We start from the raw sequence: 16405 nt of genomic DNA, 5'->3' as shown, positions 1-16405 counted from the left end.
TTCGTCCAAGGATCGAAGATCCTGCGTTGAACACGCACGCCGCATAAGAGTTGGGTCACCTGTAATGGGAACTGTACGGCCGTCTACTGCAAAAATCATAGAGGAATTCTGCCAGTTAGCCATCACATTACCGAGGGACGCAAGCCATGGTACTCCCGAGATGATATCTATATTCCGGAGTGGGAAAATGTAGCAGGATACCACAAACGTTTCCTTTTCCAGAACCAGCGGGACTCCGCGACAAATCCCTGGTGCTCAGTGAGTGGTCCCATCTCCCAATATAACTGAATATGGCGCAGTGGGAGTGACGGGCAACTGCAGCTGCTGCGCGAGCTGCTCAGAAATAAAACAGTGGCTGGCGCCACTATCCACCATCACCTTAACTTTCTGTGAACTGATCTCCCCAAATAGCTTCATGGTATTGGATGTATCAAGCCCATTTCGAGACAATTCGGACAGCTGCAACTCCACTTTTGCATCCACCTCCTCCGTGTCCTCGAACTCATTGTCATCCTCGGTTCCGTCGTTGTCCTCGCAGATAAGAACATTGAGGGTCTTAGGAGGGCACCTGTGGGTTGGCCCAAACTTTAGGCCGCACTTGACACAGGTACCAGTCGCGATATGCTTCCGATATTCCTCCGGCGACACGTTCCGGAAACGTATGGAAACTGGGCGGGAGGAACCAGTGGAGGAAAATTGAGAGGGGGAGTGCGAGTGCCCCTTCAAGAATGAGCGTCCCGGCTGACTTGTGTAGGCAGGCGTCGGATTGTGGGAGAGGCCCGGCGCTGACCGCGGAGGCGGACCTCAGGGCGAAAGGGCTGCCATAAAGAACCCGAAATATTGATGTCATGATATATCCGGAACTTGCGAGAGACGTGCTTTGAAAGCCGCTACATATTCAGCGAGAGAATCTGTGTGTCGTACAGCCGCAAACGCCTCGTATTCGTCCAGGGCTCCATGCCCCCCGAAACGTTTCATTAACTCCCGTGTGAATTGGGCCCAAGTGAGATCAGGATCCCGTTTCCGCAACAGCTGGTACCAGGGAAGTGCTGGGCCCGCCAGCGCCACCATGGCGACGCCCATCCGTTTCTCGGGTGAAGTCTCCGAGATCAGAAAATATTGCTCTGCGCTTGCTAGCCACGCAAGGGCCTCTATGCCAGCAAAAGTGGGCATGGGGAACGCAAGGGCCTCTGTGCCAACAAAAGTGGGCATGGGGAATGCTGATGTGGCACCTGTTGTTGCCGAATTCGTCTCCGGAGTTGCTGATGTTGCGTCGTCCTCAGGTACTGCCTTGCTCTTCAGTTTGAGAGCAGCGAACCCTGCACGCATCTCCGTGAGTATGGCGGTTGCTTGTTCATCGGTGCGGCGGAACTGGGAATTAAGTTCCTCGACCGCTGCTTCCAACACCGTCTTGCTGTTAGCCAGATCTTCCGTTGCCTTCTCCAACTCCTCCAGTCGCGAGTCCGTCCGAGTCACACGTTCACCGCACCAATTGTTAGGAGTAAAGGCCACTCAATTTTGTTTAGCACGAGCTGTGCTAGAATGTAAACACTGATCGAAAGGAAACATAGCTCAATAATATTATTTCTGAAAATTAATGGGAAAGAAAACACAATCCTCACAAGGAGGCCCAACGACAGAGTCGTCCAAAATATGATCTGCTCCAGAGATGATTTCCTCTCTTCGCTTCTCCCTATTTATAGGAAATTCAAATTACGAAATTCAAAATACTTAAAAATTGGAAACTGAAATAACAACCTAACTAATGGAGATATTCTTGCTAACAACTTCTCTCGAGAATTCCTCTAGCTGTTGGAGCTTGTTGGAGCTTGGCCAGACCACTTCCCTTTCTCCCTTCTTGTAAACTTTCCATTTCTTGACCGTATCAGAAATTGACTTAAAAACACAGTGCGCTCTGCTGCTGCTACTGCTGCTACTACTCTGGCTAATGACACGAAACAACTCAGTTGGAGTCGCGAAAGCAACTCTGTCGAACACACACTCTTTGGAGAGATGCTGCCAGACTGACCGCATTCAACCGTGTTCCTCTATCTCCTCTTGATAGATGTAAGAGTGTAAAAAATCCTTAACAAAATGCCATAATCACTGCTATTTAAGTTCAAATATAAAAAAAATGAATCACAAGTTAAAAAAAGTTCAAATCACAAGCACAAACATTTAAGATAAAAAAAGAAATGAACTGATGTGATTTATGCAAGTTAAATGTGGGAAGACTAACCTAATAAAGTTGACAGTCTATACTTCCATCTCAAAAAGAAGAGTGGCAACGAACTCTAAAGAGAGATTCCGGTAATTGCTTGGCAGAAGTAACAGCTATAGGTGAAGCTTTGGGAGGCTTCCATGTTGAGCTCTCCATCGCACCAGATCCAAATCTTCAATTACAAGTGACTGAAGTTTCAAAAAACAACCAGATTCTATATTCCACTCTGGGCCTCGAAAGGCATACTCTTCTAGATGGAGCTGTTTAAGATTTGGTAGGAGCGAACCAATATCATTCATATGCTTCCATGAACACCCTAAGCCACTCAACCCCAATGTTATCAAATTTGATGGAAACGTCGAAAGAGGAACCATAAACTCGTATGTCATATGAGGGTTCATTACCGTATAGTCAAGTAGCATCAAATTATGGAGTTCAACTGAGATATTATCCAAGCCACTCAGTGGGCTGCGATCATCTTCATCATCGAAAGGCGTCCACTCCAGCATAATATGTAACATCTTTAAATTAGGGACTCTTTTCAAAATTTCTCTATTGCAACTCTTTGCACTCATACCATAAAGACAGGAGAGTTTATCCAAAGTAGCATCAAAATTTGGGGTTGGTAGGTCTCTTCCCGGGATCTTGATACATTGTAGATCTTGCATGCCCCATATTTCCACCGGAATAAATGACTGAGAACCATGCTTTATAATGCCCATATGCCGCCTTATAATTAAGGTTTGGAGGTGAAAAAGGTTGGATACGGAAACAGGGATCTCATTATTGCATGTTAGGGCAAGGTACTTTAAACTTATAAGTTTCATAATCTCAAGTGGGATATAGTAAAATCGAACCTCATGAGCATCTAGTACCCTGAGCAACTTGAAATCCATGGCATGTATTGGCACCGGATATTGCTGGTAAGGACCAAAACAAAGAAGAGAGTGGACAATCGATGCACAATCACTTTTTATCCTACTATACACTTCTATGAATGCAAACAAAGTGTTGCAATGGGCACCCAACCGACGCTGGTGATTAATAACATCATCAAAACTTTGTAAAACATGCAAAAACTTGATCCTACTAGCTTCTTTCATACACACGTACCTCCAGCAAGAATGCACCCATAGCCTGTGCTTTGAAAACCAGAATCATTACTTTTTTCGTGGATAACAAGATGATAACAGTGACAAAGAGTTTTCAAGCAGTCCTTAGTATATCCTTCTTTTATTGTGTGTTCAAGAAATCCTTCAGCAGCTATCTTCTGGTACAGTTCGCTTTGCCAGATATCAATATTAGGAGGGAAAGCTCCCATATAAAGAAAGAGTATTTTCAAATATTGAGGCAAGTACTCATAGCTTGGAAAAAGTACCTTGCTATTTGATCATATGCATCCACGAAAACTGAATTATGTTGTTTTTTAACTACCTCAGTCCAGAATTCTGGGGTCATGTCTCTTTTGGATAGGAGCTCTGCAACTGTGACTATCATAAGTGGAAGACCTTCGCATTTTTTGGCAATCTTTTCTCCCAATTTCTCAAGGTGGGGCTGGAAACCTTCTTCACCAAACAACTTCTCACCAAGCAATTTCTTACCTTCTTCTTCATTCAACAAGCGTACGCATTTGACTATTGATTCTGTGGTTACTTGCCTACCAGTAAGCAAGATCTTGACATTCTCTCGTGACAAGTTATCCATTAATTGTGTGTCTTGTTTCCACACATCATCCAAGACAATAAGACATTTCTTATCCTTCAAACTCTCTTCCAAGATTCCAACCAATTTTTGTTCATCCTCCCCATGGGTAAGCATGTGATCGCGAGTGTTGGGATCCAGTTGAGCTAGAATACAACGTAGTTCTTCATTAGATTCACATTTTCTGCCCACTCTGACCTATGCACGAAGCTTGAAATGTGCCTGGATAGATGGATCGTCAAATACTTTCTTAGCAAGAGTTGTCTTTCCAACACCTGCCATTCCGGTAACTGTGAAGCAATTCCAATTAACTTCATGAAGAAGACAAATTTTGATAACTTCATGTTGGATATTTGATGGACTCTTATTGGGCTGTGATTATTTGTTAAGCCCAGATGTTATTAATTGGGTTGAGCCCAATTACTTAGCCCCTCTCACCAGATGCTGCCACGTGTCCTCTCTTTGGATGTTTGTTTCCTAACCGTTGGATGTAGGGTTGAGACTGTTTATGTGTGTGTTGGCTTTGTTGAGCCGTATCATATCTCACAACCTCTCTCTCTCTCTTCTGTGTGACTTAGAACTCTCTCTCTTCTCTCCTCTCTTCTCCGGTGATCTTCCGGCCATCTCTTGGTGATCTTTCTCGGTTCTTTGAGAGTAAGATCTTGTGTGAGTACTGGTGTGAAGCAATCTCTTCGATTGCTTAGTTCTGGAGAAGTTCTAGGGTTTGTGAGTGGAGGTTTTGTCCGGTGGATCTTGATCTGGTGTGAGGGGCTTTCACGGTGGAGGTATTGGTGGTCTGAGGGTTAACTCTATCCAATCCTTTTGTGCTCCCTTGGGTCTAAGTTCTGGAAGAGTAGATCAGTGTTGGTCGCGGCGGGTTCTGAGCCAAGTTTCTCTGATCTCTTGTTCTTACTCTTTGGTGTTTAGTTGTTTTCTTGTGTTTAGATCCGAGAGGATCTCTCTTTGTATTGCTGACGTGTTCCTTGAGTGTGCAGGTACAATTGAGTGCGATTGAAGCTGGAGTGATAGCTTCAAGGTCTTGTAATAGTTAGAACTAGATTCTAGTGATCTTAGTTTGTATTACTTGTTAAAATCAGCCGCGTGGGTGAGAGTTTGGCTGAGCTTTCTTGTACAAGAACAAAGAGGTCTCGGTAATTAGTGAACCTAGACTAATCTGATCTCTACACTTCAAATACCTCAGATAATCCAACCATGCTAGAGCTGATCCCGCAAAAATCAATTCTTGAGGAAAGAGGTTCGCCTTCTTCTTCACGCATATTCTTCAGTTCATAAATGTAAGCTATCTCCAACGCCGACAACTTATGACTTAAGCAATCAACACTTCTTTGCATAAGCTGCACATCCACAGAGAAAGGCAAGTGATCTCTCGAGCTTTCGACTTGTGGAAGAATCTGATCGTAGAGATGAGATTCGAGTAAATCTTCGAATTCCCATACGACCTGTTTGATCAGTTCGTCCAAAGCATTCACCTTCGTCCTGATCTTGCTGCAGCCCGTCTCGTCCAACTTGACAAGAACCTGATGTAAGAGAAACATGACCAAATAGGTGCGCTGTAAGACTTCTCGGGAGGGAGGAACCAGTGATATTCGAGATGATTCTAGAATAGACGGAATCGTAATCATGAGAGAAGTCACAGCGCCATAAGCCATTGAATTATGGCTAATCAAACACAACACAACAGGTGATGCTATTCAACGAGGGAGGAATTGGTGAAGAGGGAGAAGGAGTAATGTGGAAGTGGGATTTTGAATTTGTGTGGGCAGCAATTGGCTAAGTGAAATCATTGGTCATCAATCAATAAATTGGATATGTTAGAAAAAAAAATCTGGTATAATTTTAACGTTTTGTATTGGTATACAAAGGCAGCGGTAATTATGCTCAATTATTGAAGCCATATACAAGCCAATATGTGTATTTTTCATTTTCGAATATTAATAAAAATATGGGCATTTTCATTTATGGAAAATTATCCTAATTGAGTGACTGAGGCTCAATCTATGTACACAACCTTCGATATAATATAATTCCAATATTCATTAATTTCTCCACTTGTACACAATCCTCGATCTATATTAATTTCAGTAATTATTAATGATTCCGCTTCAATCTAAGCACACAACCATCGAAAGGCTTCGTGTTCTAACCTAAGTTCCTTAAGATTTGGTAGCAACGAACCATACTGTATCTCATTTCTATTGATCAAATGTACTCTCTTCGTCCCACTTTAGGAGTCCTGGTTGAGTTCGGCACGGATTTTAAGAAATGAAAAGGAAAGTTGGTGAAAAAAGATAGTGGAATGTGGTCCTACTTTTTTATATTAGTTTTATAATAAAATGTGAGTAGGAAAAAAGTTAGTGGAATGGAATGTGGGGCCTGATAACATTTAAGGAATATTTCAACCGGGACTCCTAAAGTGGGACACCCGAAAATGATAACCGGGACTCCTAAAGAGGGACGGAGGGATTATAATACTTTGCAACAATTTGCTTTTTTTATTAAGTTACAACGGTAGTGAAAAAATATTGCATGAAATCAGAAAAATTGAAAGGATATGATATTTTAGTAGTACTATGTAAATGAGGTGATATGGTTCCATGTAGAGTCATGTGATAGGCCCAAACTCTGATGATACCATCATTCGGGCCTTAGCCCAATCAAAACTAAACTATCAGCCCATCATGATGAAGGTTAGCCTCCATTAATTTCAGGCCTTCCATTTTCGTCCACAAATCAAACTGATGAAGAATGCATGTCTTATTTTTAGTTAGGCTTATTAATTTAGTTAATTTCTAAAATTTAGAGCACAAGTTTATTGCATAAGTTGACTCTAGTTAGATATAGTCTATGGATTGACTGAGATGAAGCTAAGATAAGATTTGGTCAAATTAATTTGGGAAACGGATGAATGAGGATATGTAAGAAATAAACACAAGACTCTATGTAAATTTTTAAGAACAGAAGGCAAGATTTGTTAGTACTAATGCAACTCACATAAGCCATAGAATGGAGCCAAATTTGCAGAAACAGTATCACGAAACATGACTAGAATGACGAAAATCAGCAAATGTAAAGCGCGTTTATGAGTGATTACACTCTTGAGGGGTGCACAATGTTGAAATTTATTAGCCTCTCCCACGCGGGAAGATCGCCTCGACTCCAAGGAGGATCTTGATTAATCCGAGGATGTTGTGTCCATCGGCTTCACCAAGATTGCAGACCACAGAGATAGAAATGCACCAATGTAGAACTCATGGCCTAATACAATGCAAAATAATTAGTAGCTCAAAATCTACACAAAATCATGCTTATGAAAGAGCTCAAGGGGATTTAAACCTTTTTTGTATCTCAAATTCTTACAACAATTTCTACATGCTAGCAAGTATTCTGTTGATCTTTTTGAACTCTAATTGAAAAAAACTAACCTAAAATTGCAAGAATTCCTCAATGTGAATCTCTATAAACATCATAGAAAGAGGTTGAAATCCTATTATACAAATGTGATGATGGTAGACTGTATACATACACACTTATCAATCTAATATAAAAACAAAATAATCAAGAATCAAGTAATAATCCCTTCTCTTTTGCTACATTCAACACCACAATCTGAATCGATAAATAAACATATAAATAAATTCTCACCTCGAAAATGAGCTTATTGATGAACTTCGACTAACAGAAACGCATCAACTGATTCAACATAGAATCAAAACAAAGTGAAAATCATGCATAACGCGGCTTGAACTACATGTATTTTTTTCATACAAATCTAACAGACAACAGCTTTGGTTACAAACGTAAAATCAACGTCTAGGTTTCATGATCCTCAGCAAAATCCAACAATTCACAATCCGTAGATTCAGGAAACACACTGCACGTGCAGTAATAGAAACCACCAAACCATACAGACTAGCAAGAAAAAGAGCAGCTAACAACTTAAAACACACATACTACAATAATATATAACAAAAACACCACAAGTTTAAATCACAAGCACATGCATTATAGGTAAGAAATAAGTGAATTTATATGGTTTGTGCAAATTATATGAAGTAGGGAGGCTAACCTGGTAACCAAGTTAAAGAGTCTGGCTACGACTTCTCATCTCAAAAAAGAACTGTAACTAAGAACTGTAAACAAAGATTCCGGTAACTGATTGGCAGAGGTTACAGCCAAGGGATTGCACTCAATTAATTCAATTGTATGCTTTTCATCATATGCGTTCCATTCTAGTTGTTGTAATTTGTAGCAATGTTGTAACCTTAGTAGTTCAAGACGTGGGAGGCTTAGCCTTTGAGCTCTCCATCGCACCAAATCAGTGTCCTGAATTACCAATGTCTCAAGTTTTGGAAAGCACCCAATGACTATATTCCACTCTGGCCCTCGGAAGGCATAGTCTTGTAAGACAAGGTCCTTGAGATTTGGTAGCAACGAACCAATGTCATTTAGGTGCTTCCATGAACACCCAATGCCACCCAATTTCAACCATGTCAGACTTGATGGGAACATTGTAAAAGGAACCATAGACTCATACTTCATCTCAGGGTTCACTACACGAAATGTAAGTACCACCAAATTATGGAGTTCCTGCGATATATAATCCAAGCCACTCAATGAGTTGTTGCTATTGTCGTCATCATAAGGTTCCAACTCCATCCTAACCATTAATGACTTCAAATTGGGGATTCTTCTGAGAACTTCTCTAGTGCAACTCTTTGTACTAACACCAGCGAGATTGTAGAGTTTGTCCAAAGTAGCATCACCAGTAGGGGTTGGTAGGTCTCTTGCACTGACCTTAATAGAAATTAGTTCTTGCATGTCCCATATATTTGTAGGCAAATATGACACAACTCCACACTTTTTAATGATCTCATTGTTGAGAAAACCGGGTAAATTTTCTCTCAAATAGTGAAATGAACCGATTCAGTAATTTTAGAGTTAACCCAATGGGGTCTACCTCGATAAAATTACTTCCCCAAATAAATTCTCTGGAAAGACTGGTGGGGACACTGTCCTCTCTTAATTACCAGACTCCAAACAGAATTTATCAGTCGGTGTACAAAACACTACTACAATACCCGCAAATAATATTGAATACAATATCCCAACAGAAAAGCAAACCCAGAAATAAATGCGGAACAAAATAAATAATAAAGAAAGAACACACCCGAAACTTTGATAACGGAGTTCGGCCAAATTGCCTACGTCTCCGAGCACCCTCTGCAGAGCCCGATTATATTAAACGGAGAAGAGAATACAAATGTTTGAGGATGTTTACAAATGAGGGAGGAGTGCTCCTTTTATAGGCAGCCACTCCCCCCAAATAACCAATACCCACCGATGTGGGATTGGAAACTTTGACAATTAGTCAAAGTTTGTAGGCAAACTTCAACAAATCTCCACCTTGGCAAAATTTCAAATCCCACCGATCACGAATCTTCTCCACCCAAACAAATGACTCGCGGTGCTTTCATATTGGCGCTGTCAAGCGCCAACTCCAATTCGCAGAATATTAACCAAGTCCAAACAATGTTCAAACTTGGCTCTCGTCACCACCTTGGTCAACATATCTGCAGGATTCTCCAAAGTCGGAACCTTTCTGATGACAATTTCCTCTTCTTCGAGAATTTCCCGCACAAAATGATAGCGAACATCAATATGCTTCGTCCTTGCATGAAAGACCTGATTCTTTGCTAAATGAATAGCACTCTGGCTGTCAGAATACACTTCAAGTTGTTTCTGACCAACACCCAATTCTTTCAGCAACCCATGAAGCCAAATTGCCTCCTTTACAGCTTCAGTAATAGCCATATACTCTGCCTCTGTCGTAGACAAAGCTACCGTTGACTGCAAGGTAGACTTCCAACTAACTGGCGCACTTGCTAAAGTGAACAAATAGCCAGTAGTAGATCTTCGCTTATCCAAATCACCAGCATAGTCGGAATCACAATATCCGACTACAAAATGACCAAGTGATTTATCCTGCTCAAACAACAAACCAATATTTACAGTATCTTTGATATACCGCAGAATCCATTTCACAGCTTGCCAATGACCCTTACCTGGATCATGCATGTATCTGCTCACAATACCAACGGCCTGTGAAATGTCGGGTCTTGTACACACCATTGCATACATCAAGCTTCCAACTGCGTTAGCATAGGGAACTTTCGCCATATATTCTCGCTCATCATCTGTATTTGGAGATAACTGAGAACTAAGTTTCAAATGAGGAGCAAGTGGGGTACTTACAGGTTTGGAATCATCGTTTATACCAAAACGCTGAAGTACTTTGGTCAAATACTGCTTCTGTGTCAGCCAAAGCTTGCCTCCCTCTCTATCCCTTGTAATCTCCATGCCGAGAATCTTCTTGGCTTCCCCCAAATCCTTCATCTCGAACTCCTTACTCAACTGAGCCTTCAATCTGTCAATTTCAACTTGGCTCTTTGATGCTATTTGCATATCATCAACGTATAAGAGTAGGTAGATGTAGGACCCATCTTGAAGTCTGCGCAAATACACACAGTGGTCGTATTTGCTTCTTGTGTACATCTGATCCTTCATAAATTTATCAAACCGTTTGTACCACTGTCTTGAAGACTGCTTCAATCCGTACAACGATTTGTTCAACTTGCAAACCCAATTTTCTTTACCAGCAACCTTGAATCCCTCCGGTTGGGTCATATAGATTTCCTCTTTCAAATCACCGTGTAAAAACGCGGTCTTCACATCAAGTTGAGCTAGCTCCAAATTCAACTGCGCTACCAAAGCCAACAAAATTCTAATGGAGGAATGCTTAACAACAGGAGAAAATACCTCATTGTAATCAATTCCCTCCTTCTGGGCGTAGCCTTTAGCTACCAATCTTGCTTTGTAGCGAACATCATCTTTGTGAGGAAATCCCTCTTTCTTTGCAAAAACCCATTTGCATCCAATTGCCTTCTTGCCTTTCGGCAACGGCATCAGCTTCCACGTCTTGTTCTTCTGAAGAGATTGCATCTCTTCTTCCAAAGCACCTTTCCAACCATCGCTTTCTAAACTTTCAACAGCTTTCGAAAAGATATTTGGAACATCATCAACAACTGGAAGTGCATATGCTACCATATCCGCAAAACGAGCAGGTCTCTTATTTTCCCGCCTCGTTCGCCTGACTGCAATTGGCTCTGATTGCTGCGAAGGTTCTTGGGGTGGAACCTCTTCATCATCTGACTCTTCTTCTTCCGTAGGAGAGTCATTTGTGGTGTTCGTAGTCGGGATCACAACTGCATCTTCGAACTCCACCTGCTTCGGTGTATACTCCACCTGCTGCGAAGTATCACTACTATTTGGATTTACCTTATTCAACATGGAAGATTCATCAAAGGTAACATCCCTACTAACAATCGTCTTCTTAGACTCCAAACACCATAACCGATATCCTTTAACACCAGCACTGAAACCCATAAACAAAGCCTTCTTTGCACGTGGATCCAATTTTGATTCAGTGACATGATAATATGCAACTGAACCAAAAATACGCAAAGAATCATAATCAGTTGCAGGTTTACCGGACCATACCTCTAAAGGAGTCTTGCCATCAATGGCAGAACATGGCAAACGATTGACAATGTGTTGAGCGTATGTAATGGCCTCAGCCCAAAATTTCCTGTCTAGCCCAGCATTAGACAGCATACAACGAACTTTCTCCACTAGTGTTCGATTCATACGCTCTGACACTCCATTCTGCTGTGGTGTATTTCTCATTGTGAAGTGCCGAACTATGCCACACTCCTGGCATACATCTTGGAAAGGATCACTCTTGTATTCTCCACCGTTGTCTGATCGGAGAACCTTGATCTTCCTCCCCGTCTGATTTTCAACTTGAGCTTTCCATTTTAGAAAAATCCCAAGGACTTCATCTTTGCTCTTCATAGTGTACACCCAAACTCTTCTGGAAAAATCATCAACAAAAGTGACAAAATAGTGTCTACCTCCAAGTGACGGAGTCTTGGCAGGTCCCCACACATCAGAGTGCACATAATCCAGAATTCCTTTTGTATTATGGATTGAAGTGCCAAATTTCACTCTTCGTTGTTTTCCCAGAACACAATGCTCGCAAAACTCTAATTTGCAAGACTTCGTACCTTTCAGCAATCCTTGCTTGGCGAGAATTTGCAATGATCTCTCACCAGCATGTCCCAATCGCAAATGCCAAAGCTTCGTCGCCTCTGCATCCTTCTTGTTACTCGAAGTTGCAGTTGCTACTGTCACAACAACTGTACTACCTTGGTAGTAATACAAATTGTTCTTCCTCACGCCTTTCAACATCACCAATGCTCCTGAAGTTGCTTTAAGAATTCCATCCCGCATCATCACAACTAGGCCTTTAGATTCTAAGGCCCCCAATGAGATGAGATTCTTCTTCAACTGGGGCACATACCGTACATCCTTTAAAATTATGGTGGATCCATCCTGATTTTGCAGCTTGATTGAGCCTATCCCGGCTGTCTTACATGGACTGTCATTTCCCATGTAAACAAGTCCGCCATTGAGTTCTTCGAAATCAAAGAACCACTCCCTGATGGGACACATATGATAGGTGCAACCTGAATCCAATATCCATTCGTCTGGATGCGATGTTGTAGGTGAAACCGTCAAAGAACAATCCGACTCCGCATCATTTTTGCATTCAGCAACATTTGCATCCTGCGAAGCCTTTTCTTTCTTCTTCAACTTTGGGCAGTCTTTCTTCCAATGTCCTTTCTCATAACAGAAAGCACACTCATCTTTGGTAGCTCGTCTTTTCGATTTGGACCTTCCTCTTCTCTCCTTTGATCGGCCTTGTTGACGACCCCTTACTACTAATGCTTCATCTGTAACTGCTTTGCCTTTCATTTTATCTGCCTTTCGCAATTCATGACTATACAAAGCAGAACATACAGTATCTAACACATTCTCTTTACCATGGAGCAATGTGGTCTCCAGATGTTCAAATTCATCAGGAAGAGACGACAACAACATCAATGCCAGATCCTCATCCTCAAATTTCACATCTAAATTTAGCAGGTCTGCTACTAACTGATTAAACAAAGTAATGTGTTCATTCATAGTGGTACCTGACCGGTATTCAAATCGGAACAACCTTTTCTTCATAAGGAGCTTATTCTGACCACTCTTCTTCAGAAATTTGTCCTCCAGTGTCTTCCACAATCTATGTGCAGAAGTCTCATTCTTGACAGCATACTTCTGCTCCCTGGACAGACACGACCGAATTGTTCCACAAGCTAACCGATTTATGGTACTCCAATCTTTATCATCTATATCTTCTGGTTTCTTTTCTTCAATGGCAATGTCAAGACCCTGCTGGAAAAGAGAGTCTAGAACCTCCCCCTGCCACATACCAAAATGGCCAGTACCGTCAAATATCTCCACCGTCAATTTCATATTTGACGGTGGAAACCTTGACCACGATGACGAACTAGCCTTGACTTCTTGATCATTACCCGCCATTACAGACTCAAAATAAAGTATTCAATATTACAAAACAAATAGAACCAAGGATGAACCTTGGCTCTGATACCACTTGTTGAGAAAACCGGGTAAATTTTCTCTCAAATAGTGAAATGAACCGATTCAGTAATTTTAGAGTTAACCCAATGGGGTCTACCTCGATAAAATTACTTCCCCAAATAAATTCTCTGGAAAGACTGGTGGGGACACTGTCCTCTCTTAATTACCAGACTCCAAACAGAATTTATCAGTCGGTGTACAAAACACTACTACAATACCCGCAAATAATATTGAATACAATATCCCAACAGAAAAGCAAACCCAGAAATAAATGCGGAACAAAATAAATAATAAAGAAAGAACACACCCGAAACTTTGATAACGGAGTTCGGACAAATTGCCTACGTCTCCGAGCACCCTCTGCAGAGCCCGATTATATTAAACGGAGAAGAGAATACAAATGTTTGAGGATGTTTACAAATGAGGGAGGAGTGCTCCTTTTATAGGCAGCCACTCCCCCCAAATAACCAATACCCACCGATGTGGGATTGGAAACTTTGACAATTAGTCAAAGTTTGTAGGCAAACTTCAACACTCATGGGATTTGATATGCAAGATTTGAAGCTGAAAGAGGTTGGATATGGAAGCAGGGATCTCTCTGTTGCAAGTTAGGGCAAGATACCTCAAAGAAACTAGTTTAAGAATTTCAAGTGGGATATGGTAGAATCGGACTGGAAAAGCATCTAGTACCTTGAGCAGCTTGAAACCCATCGCATGTATTGGCATTGGATAGTGATAGTAAGGACCAAGACAAAGGAAAGAACGAACAGTGGATGCACAATCACTTTTTATTGTGTCATACACTTGTTTAAAGGCAAACAACATGTGAGCATGGGTACACAACCGACGTTGGTCTTTCAAAACATCATCATAACCTTGTAAGACATGCAGAAACTTGATCTTACTAGCTTCTTTCTTACACAAGTGCTGCCAACATGAATGCACGCGACATTGTCGGTTTGAAAACCAAGATTTTGATTCTCTAAACAGAAAAAGATGATAATAGTTTGCAAGCCTCTCCAAGCAGTACATTACAAAATTTTGCTCAGTTTGGTTTAGACGCAGTTCAATAAACCCTTCAACATGCAACAGGGAGAGCATGCGATTTTGTAAGATATCTCTATATGGAAGAAAAGCTCCAATATAGAGAAAAACCATTTTTAGAAATTGAGATAAGTATTCATAGCTTGGGAAAAGTACCTCTGATATTTGATTATATGCATCCACGAAAACTGAATTGTGTTTTTTCACAACTACCTCGGTCCAATATTTTGGCGTCTTATCTTCTTTGGATAGGAGTTTTGCAACTGTGACTACCATTAGTGGAAGACCTTCACATTTGTAGGCAATCTCCTCTCCCAATTCGTCAAGCTGAGGAGGAAAACCTTCTTCGCCAAACACCTTCTCGCCAAGTAATTTCTTGCTTTCTTCGAAAGTCAACAATCCTACTATGACATGATGCGATGATTCTTCAATTCCTAGCCTGCTTGTAACCAAGATTCGGACATTCTCATGTGGAAAGTAATGATATAGACCTGCGTCCCATTCCCATACATCATCCAACACAATGAGACATTTCTTATCCTTCAGTCTCTCTTCCAAGAGTTTGTCTAATTCCACCTCATCATCATTATCATCTCCTGGAGTAAGCATTTGGTCGTGAATGTTGGGATCCACTTGAGCTAGAATGCATCGTAATATTTCATTGATTTCACATTTTCTACCCACTTTGACCCATGCTCGGAAGTCGAAATGTCTCTGAATGGATGGATCTTCAAATGCTTTCTTAGCAAGAGCTGTCTTTCCAACCCCTGCCATCCCTGTAACTAATAGCCAATCCCTGTCATCTACAAATCTAACATCAGCTGTAATTTCTTCAAGAAGATAATCACACACTTGTTTAAATTCTGTTGATAATCCAACCATGTTTGAATTAATTCCACTGAAATCAATTCTTGAGGAAATAGGTTCGCCTACTTCTTCAGGCATATTCAGCAGTTCAACATCGTACTCCGCCTTCATAACCATCACCCTCTCCACTAAGCAATCAAGATTCTGTTGCAGACTTCGGAGATCTAGAGAGAAAGGCAAGTTATCTCTCTCACTTACTGATGAGCTTTCGATTTGTGGAAGAATCTGATCATAGAAATGAGATTCGAGTAAATCTTCGAATTCCCATACGGCCTCTTTGATTCGTTCATCCAAAGCATTCACCTTCGTCCTGATCTTGCTGCAGCTCGTCTCATCCAATTTTAACAAAACTTTCTGCAAGCTAACCATGGCCTCATACGCCGATAGTAAGACTTGTGGAGAGGGAGGAACCAGCGAAATCCGAGACGATTGTAGCATACTCTCGATCGTCATCTTAAGAGAAGTGGCTGCACCAAAAGCCGCCATCACTGAGTAAAGTTGCGGTTGCGAAGCCGGGGAAGAGGAGGTGTCAACGGAGTTAGGTGGTGGTAGGATTTGTTTTGCTAATCACGTGCATTGATTAAGGTGTGAAATTAGAGATTAAGAAAATAATTGATGGTACAAATGTCACAACCTCTTTATTAAAGAGGTCTCCATGTTTTATTGTATGCTTTTGTTAAATTAGAGAGCCCATTATCTAGTGTTTCTCATGTCATCGATGAGTGTACTTGTGTCGTATTATGGGCAAATTACTGGAATAATATTTGATTAAATTCCCACTTATTCGGTAACTTAAAAATAATTAGAAAAAACTTGAATATGGATTTGTTCACAATTATTGGCTGCGAATGCTTTTCAACAAAACAATGTCATTATCTTTATAAATAGACGACGATGTTCAAGTACAACTTTTTTCGTGCGAACAAGTTCAAATTGCATGTTATTTTTGTATTATTTTTAAAATTACAAGATTGACTAGAATTTCAACTTATTCGGTAACTT

The 16405-nt window shown here is 41.1% G+C and overlaps 4 protein-coding genes and 1 long non-coding RNA gene across 6 annotated transcripts; 1 reads left to right on the top strand and 4 right to left on the bottom strand.

Annotated features, from left to right (window-relative positions):
- Positions 1–800: 800 nt before the first annotated feature.
- On the bottom strand, positions 801–2034 carry LOC148932965 (uncharacterized). Its single transcript, XM_089065302.1, has 2 exons — positions 1764–2034; positions 801–1511 (listed from the first exon to the last, which is right to left on the bottom strand). Exons 1-2 carry the CDS (start codon positions 2032–2034, stop codon positions 847–849), a joined length of 936 nt encoding a protein of 311 aa, XP_088921428.1. The 3' UTR covers positions 801–846.
- A 300-nt stretch (positions 2035–2334) lies between these two features.
- Positions 2335–4204, bottom strand: LOC125200509 (putative late blight resistance protein homolog R1B-13). Its single transcript, XM_048098146.1, has 4 exons — positions 4129–4204; positions 3656–4068; positions 3335–3358; positions 2335–3141 (listed from the first exon to the last, which is right to left on the bottom strand). Exons 1-4 carry the CDS (start codon positions 4202–4204, stop codon positions 2335–2337), a joined length of 1320 nt encoding a protein of 439 aa, XP_047954103.1.
- Positions 4205–4391: 187 nt separating this feature from the next.
- LOC148932964 (uncharacterized) lies at positions 4392–5909 on the top strand. The gene is made up of 2 exons (XR_016134841.1): positions 4392–5027; positions 5124–5909. It is a non-coding gene; the product is annotated as an uncharacterized LOC148932964 (long non-coding RNA).
- A 1021-nt stretch (positions 5910–6930) lies between these two features.
- On the bottom strand, positions 6931–8866 carry LOC148932963 (putative disease resistance protein RF9; the record flags this gene model as incomplete). Its single annotated transcript, XM_089065748.1, has 1 exon — positions 6931–8866. A coding segment is annotated over one exon (822 nt), but the record flags the coding sequence as incomplete, so codon positions are not given.
- Positions 6931–15989, bottom strand: LOC125200513 (disease resistance protein RPP13-like). Of its 2 annotated transcripts, XR_016135820.1 has the most exons (3): positions 8010–8132; positions 7586–7633; positions 6931–7198 (listed from the first exon to the last, which is right to left on the bottom strand). XR_016135820.1 is itself a non-coding variant. In XM_048098150.2 (2 exons), the coding sequence occupies exons 1-2, from the start codon at positions 15887–15889 to the stop codon at positions 7145–7147; spliced, it is 1251 nt and encodes a 416-aa protein (XP_047954107.2). In that variant the 5' UTR covers positions 15890–15989; the 3' UTR covers positions 6931–7144. The 2 variants fall into 2 exon arrangements, 1 of the variants encoding a protein (XP_047954107.2); XM_048098150.2 differs by lacking the exons at positions 7586–7633; positions 8010–8132 and adding an exon at positions 14693–15989.
- Positions 15990–16405: the final 416 nt, after the last annotated feature.

This window comes from Salvia hispanica, chromosome 2 (assembly GCF_029641045.1).
Source record: "Salvia hispanica isolate PSC_SH4W2 chromosome 2, Shi_PSC_v1, whole genome shotgun sequence".
Lineage (NCBI taxonomy): Eukaryota > Viridiplantae > Streptophyta > Magnoliopsida > Lamiales > Lamiaceae > Salvia > Salvia hispanica.
The sequence above is the reverse complement of the archived record's forward strand: the minus strand, read 5'-3'. Positions and strand labels throughout refer to the sequence as shown.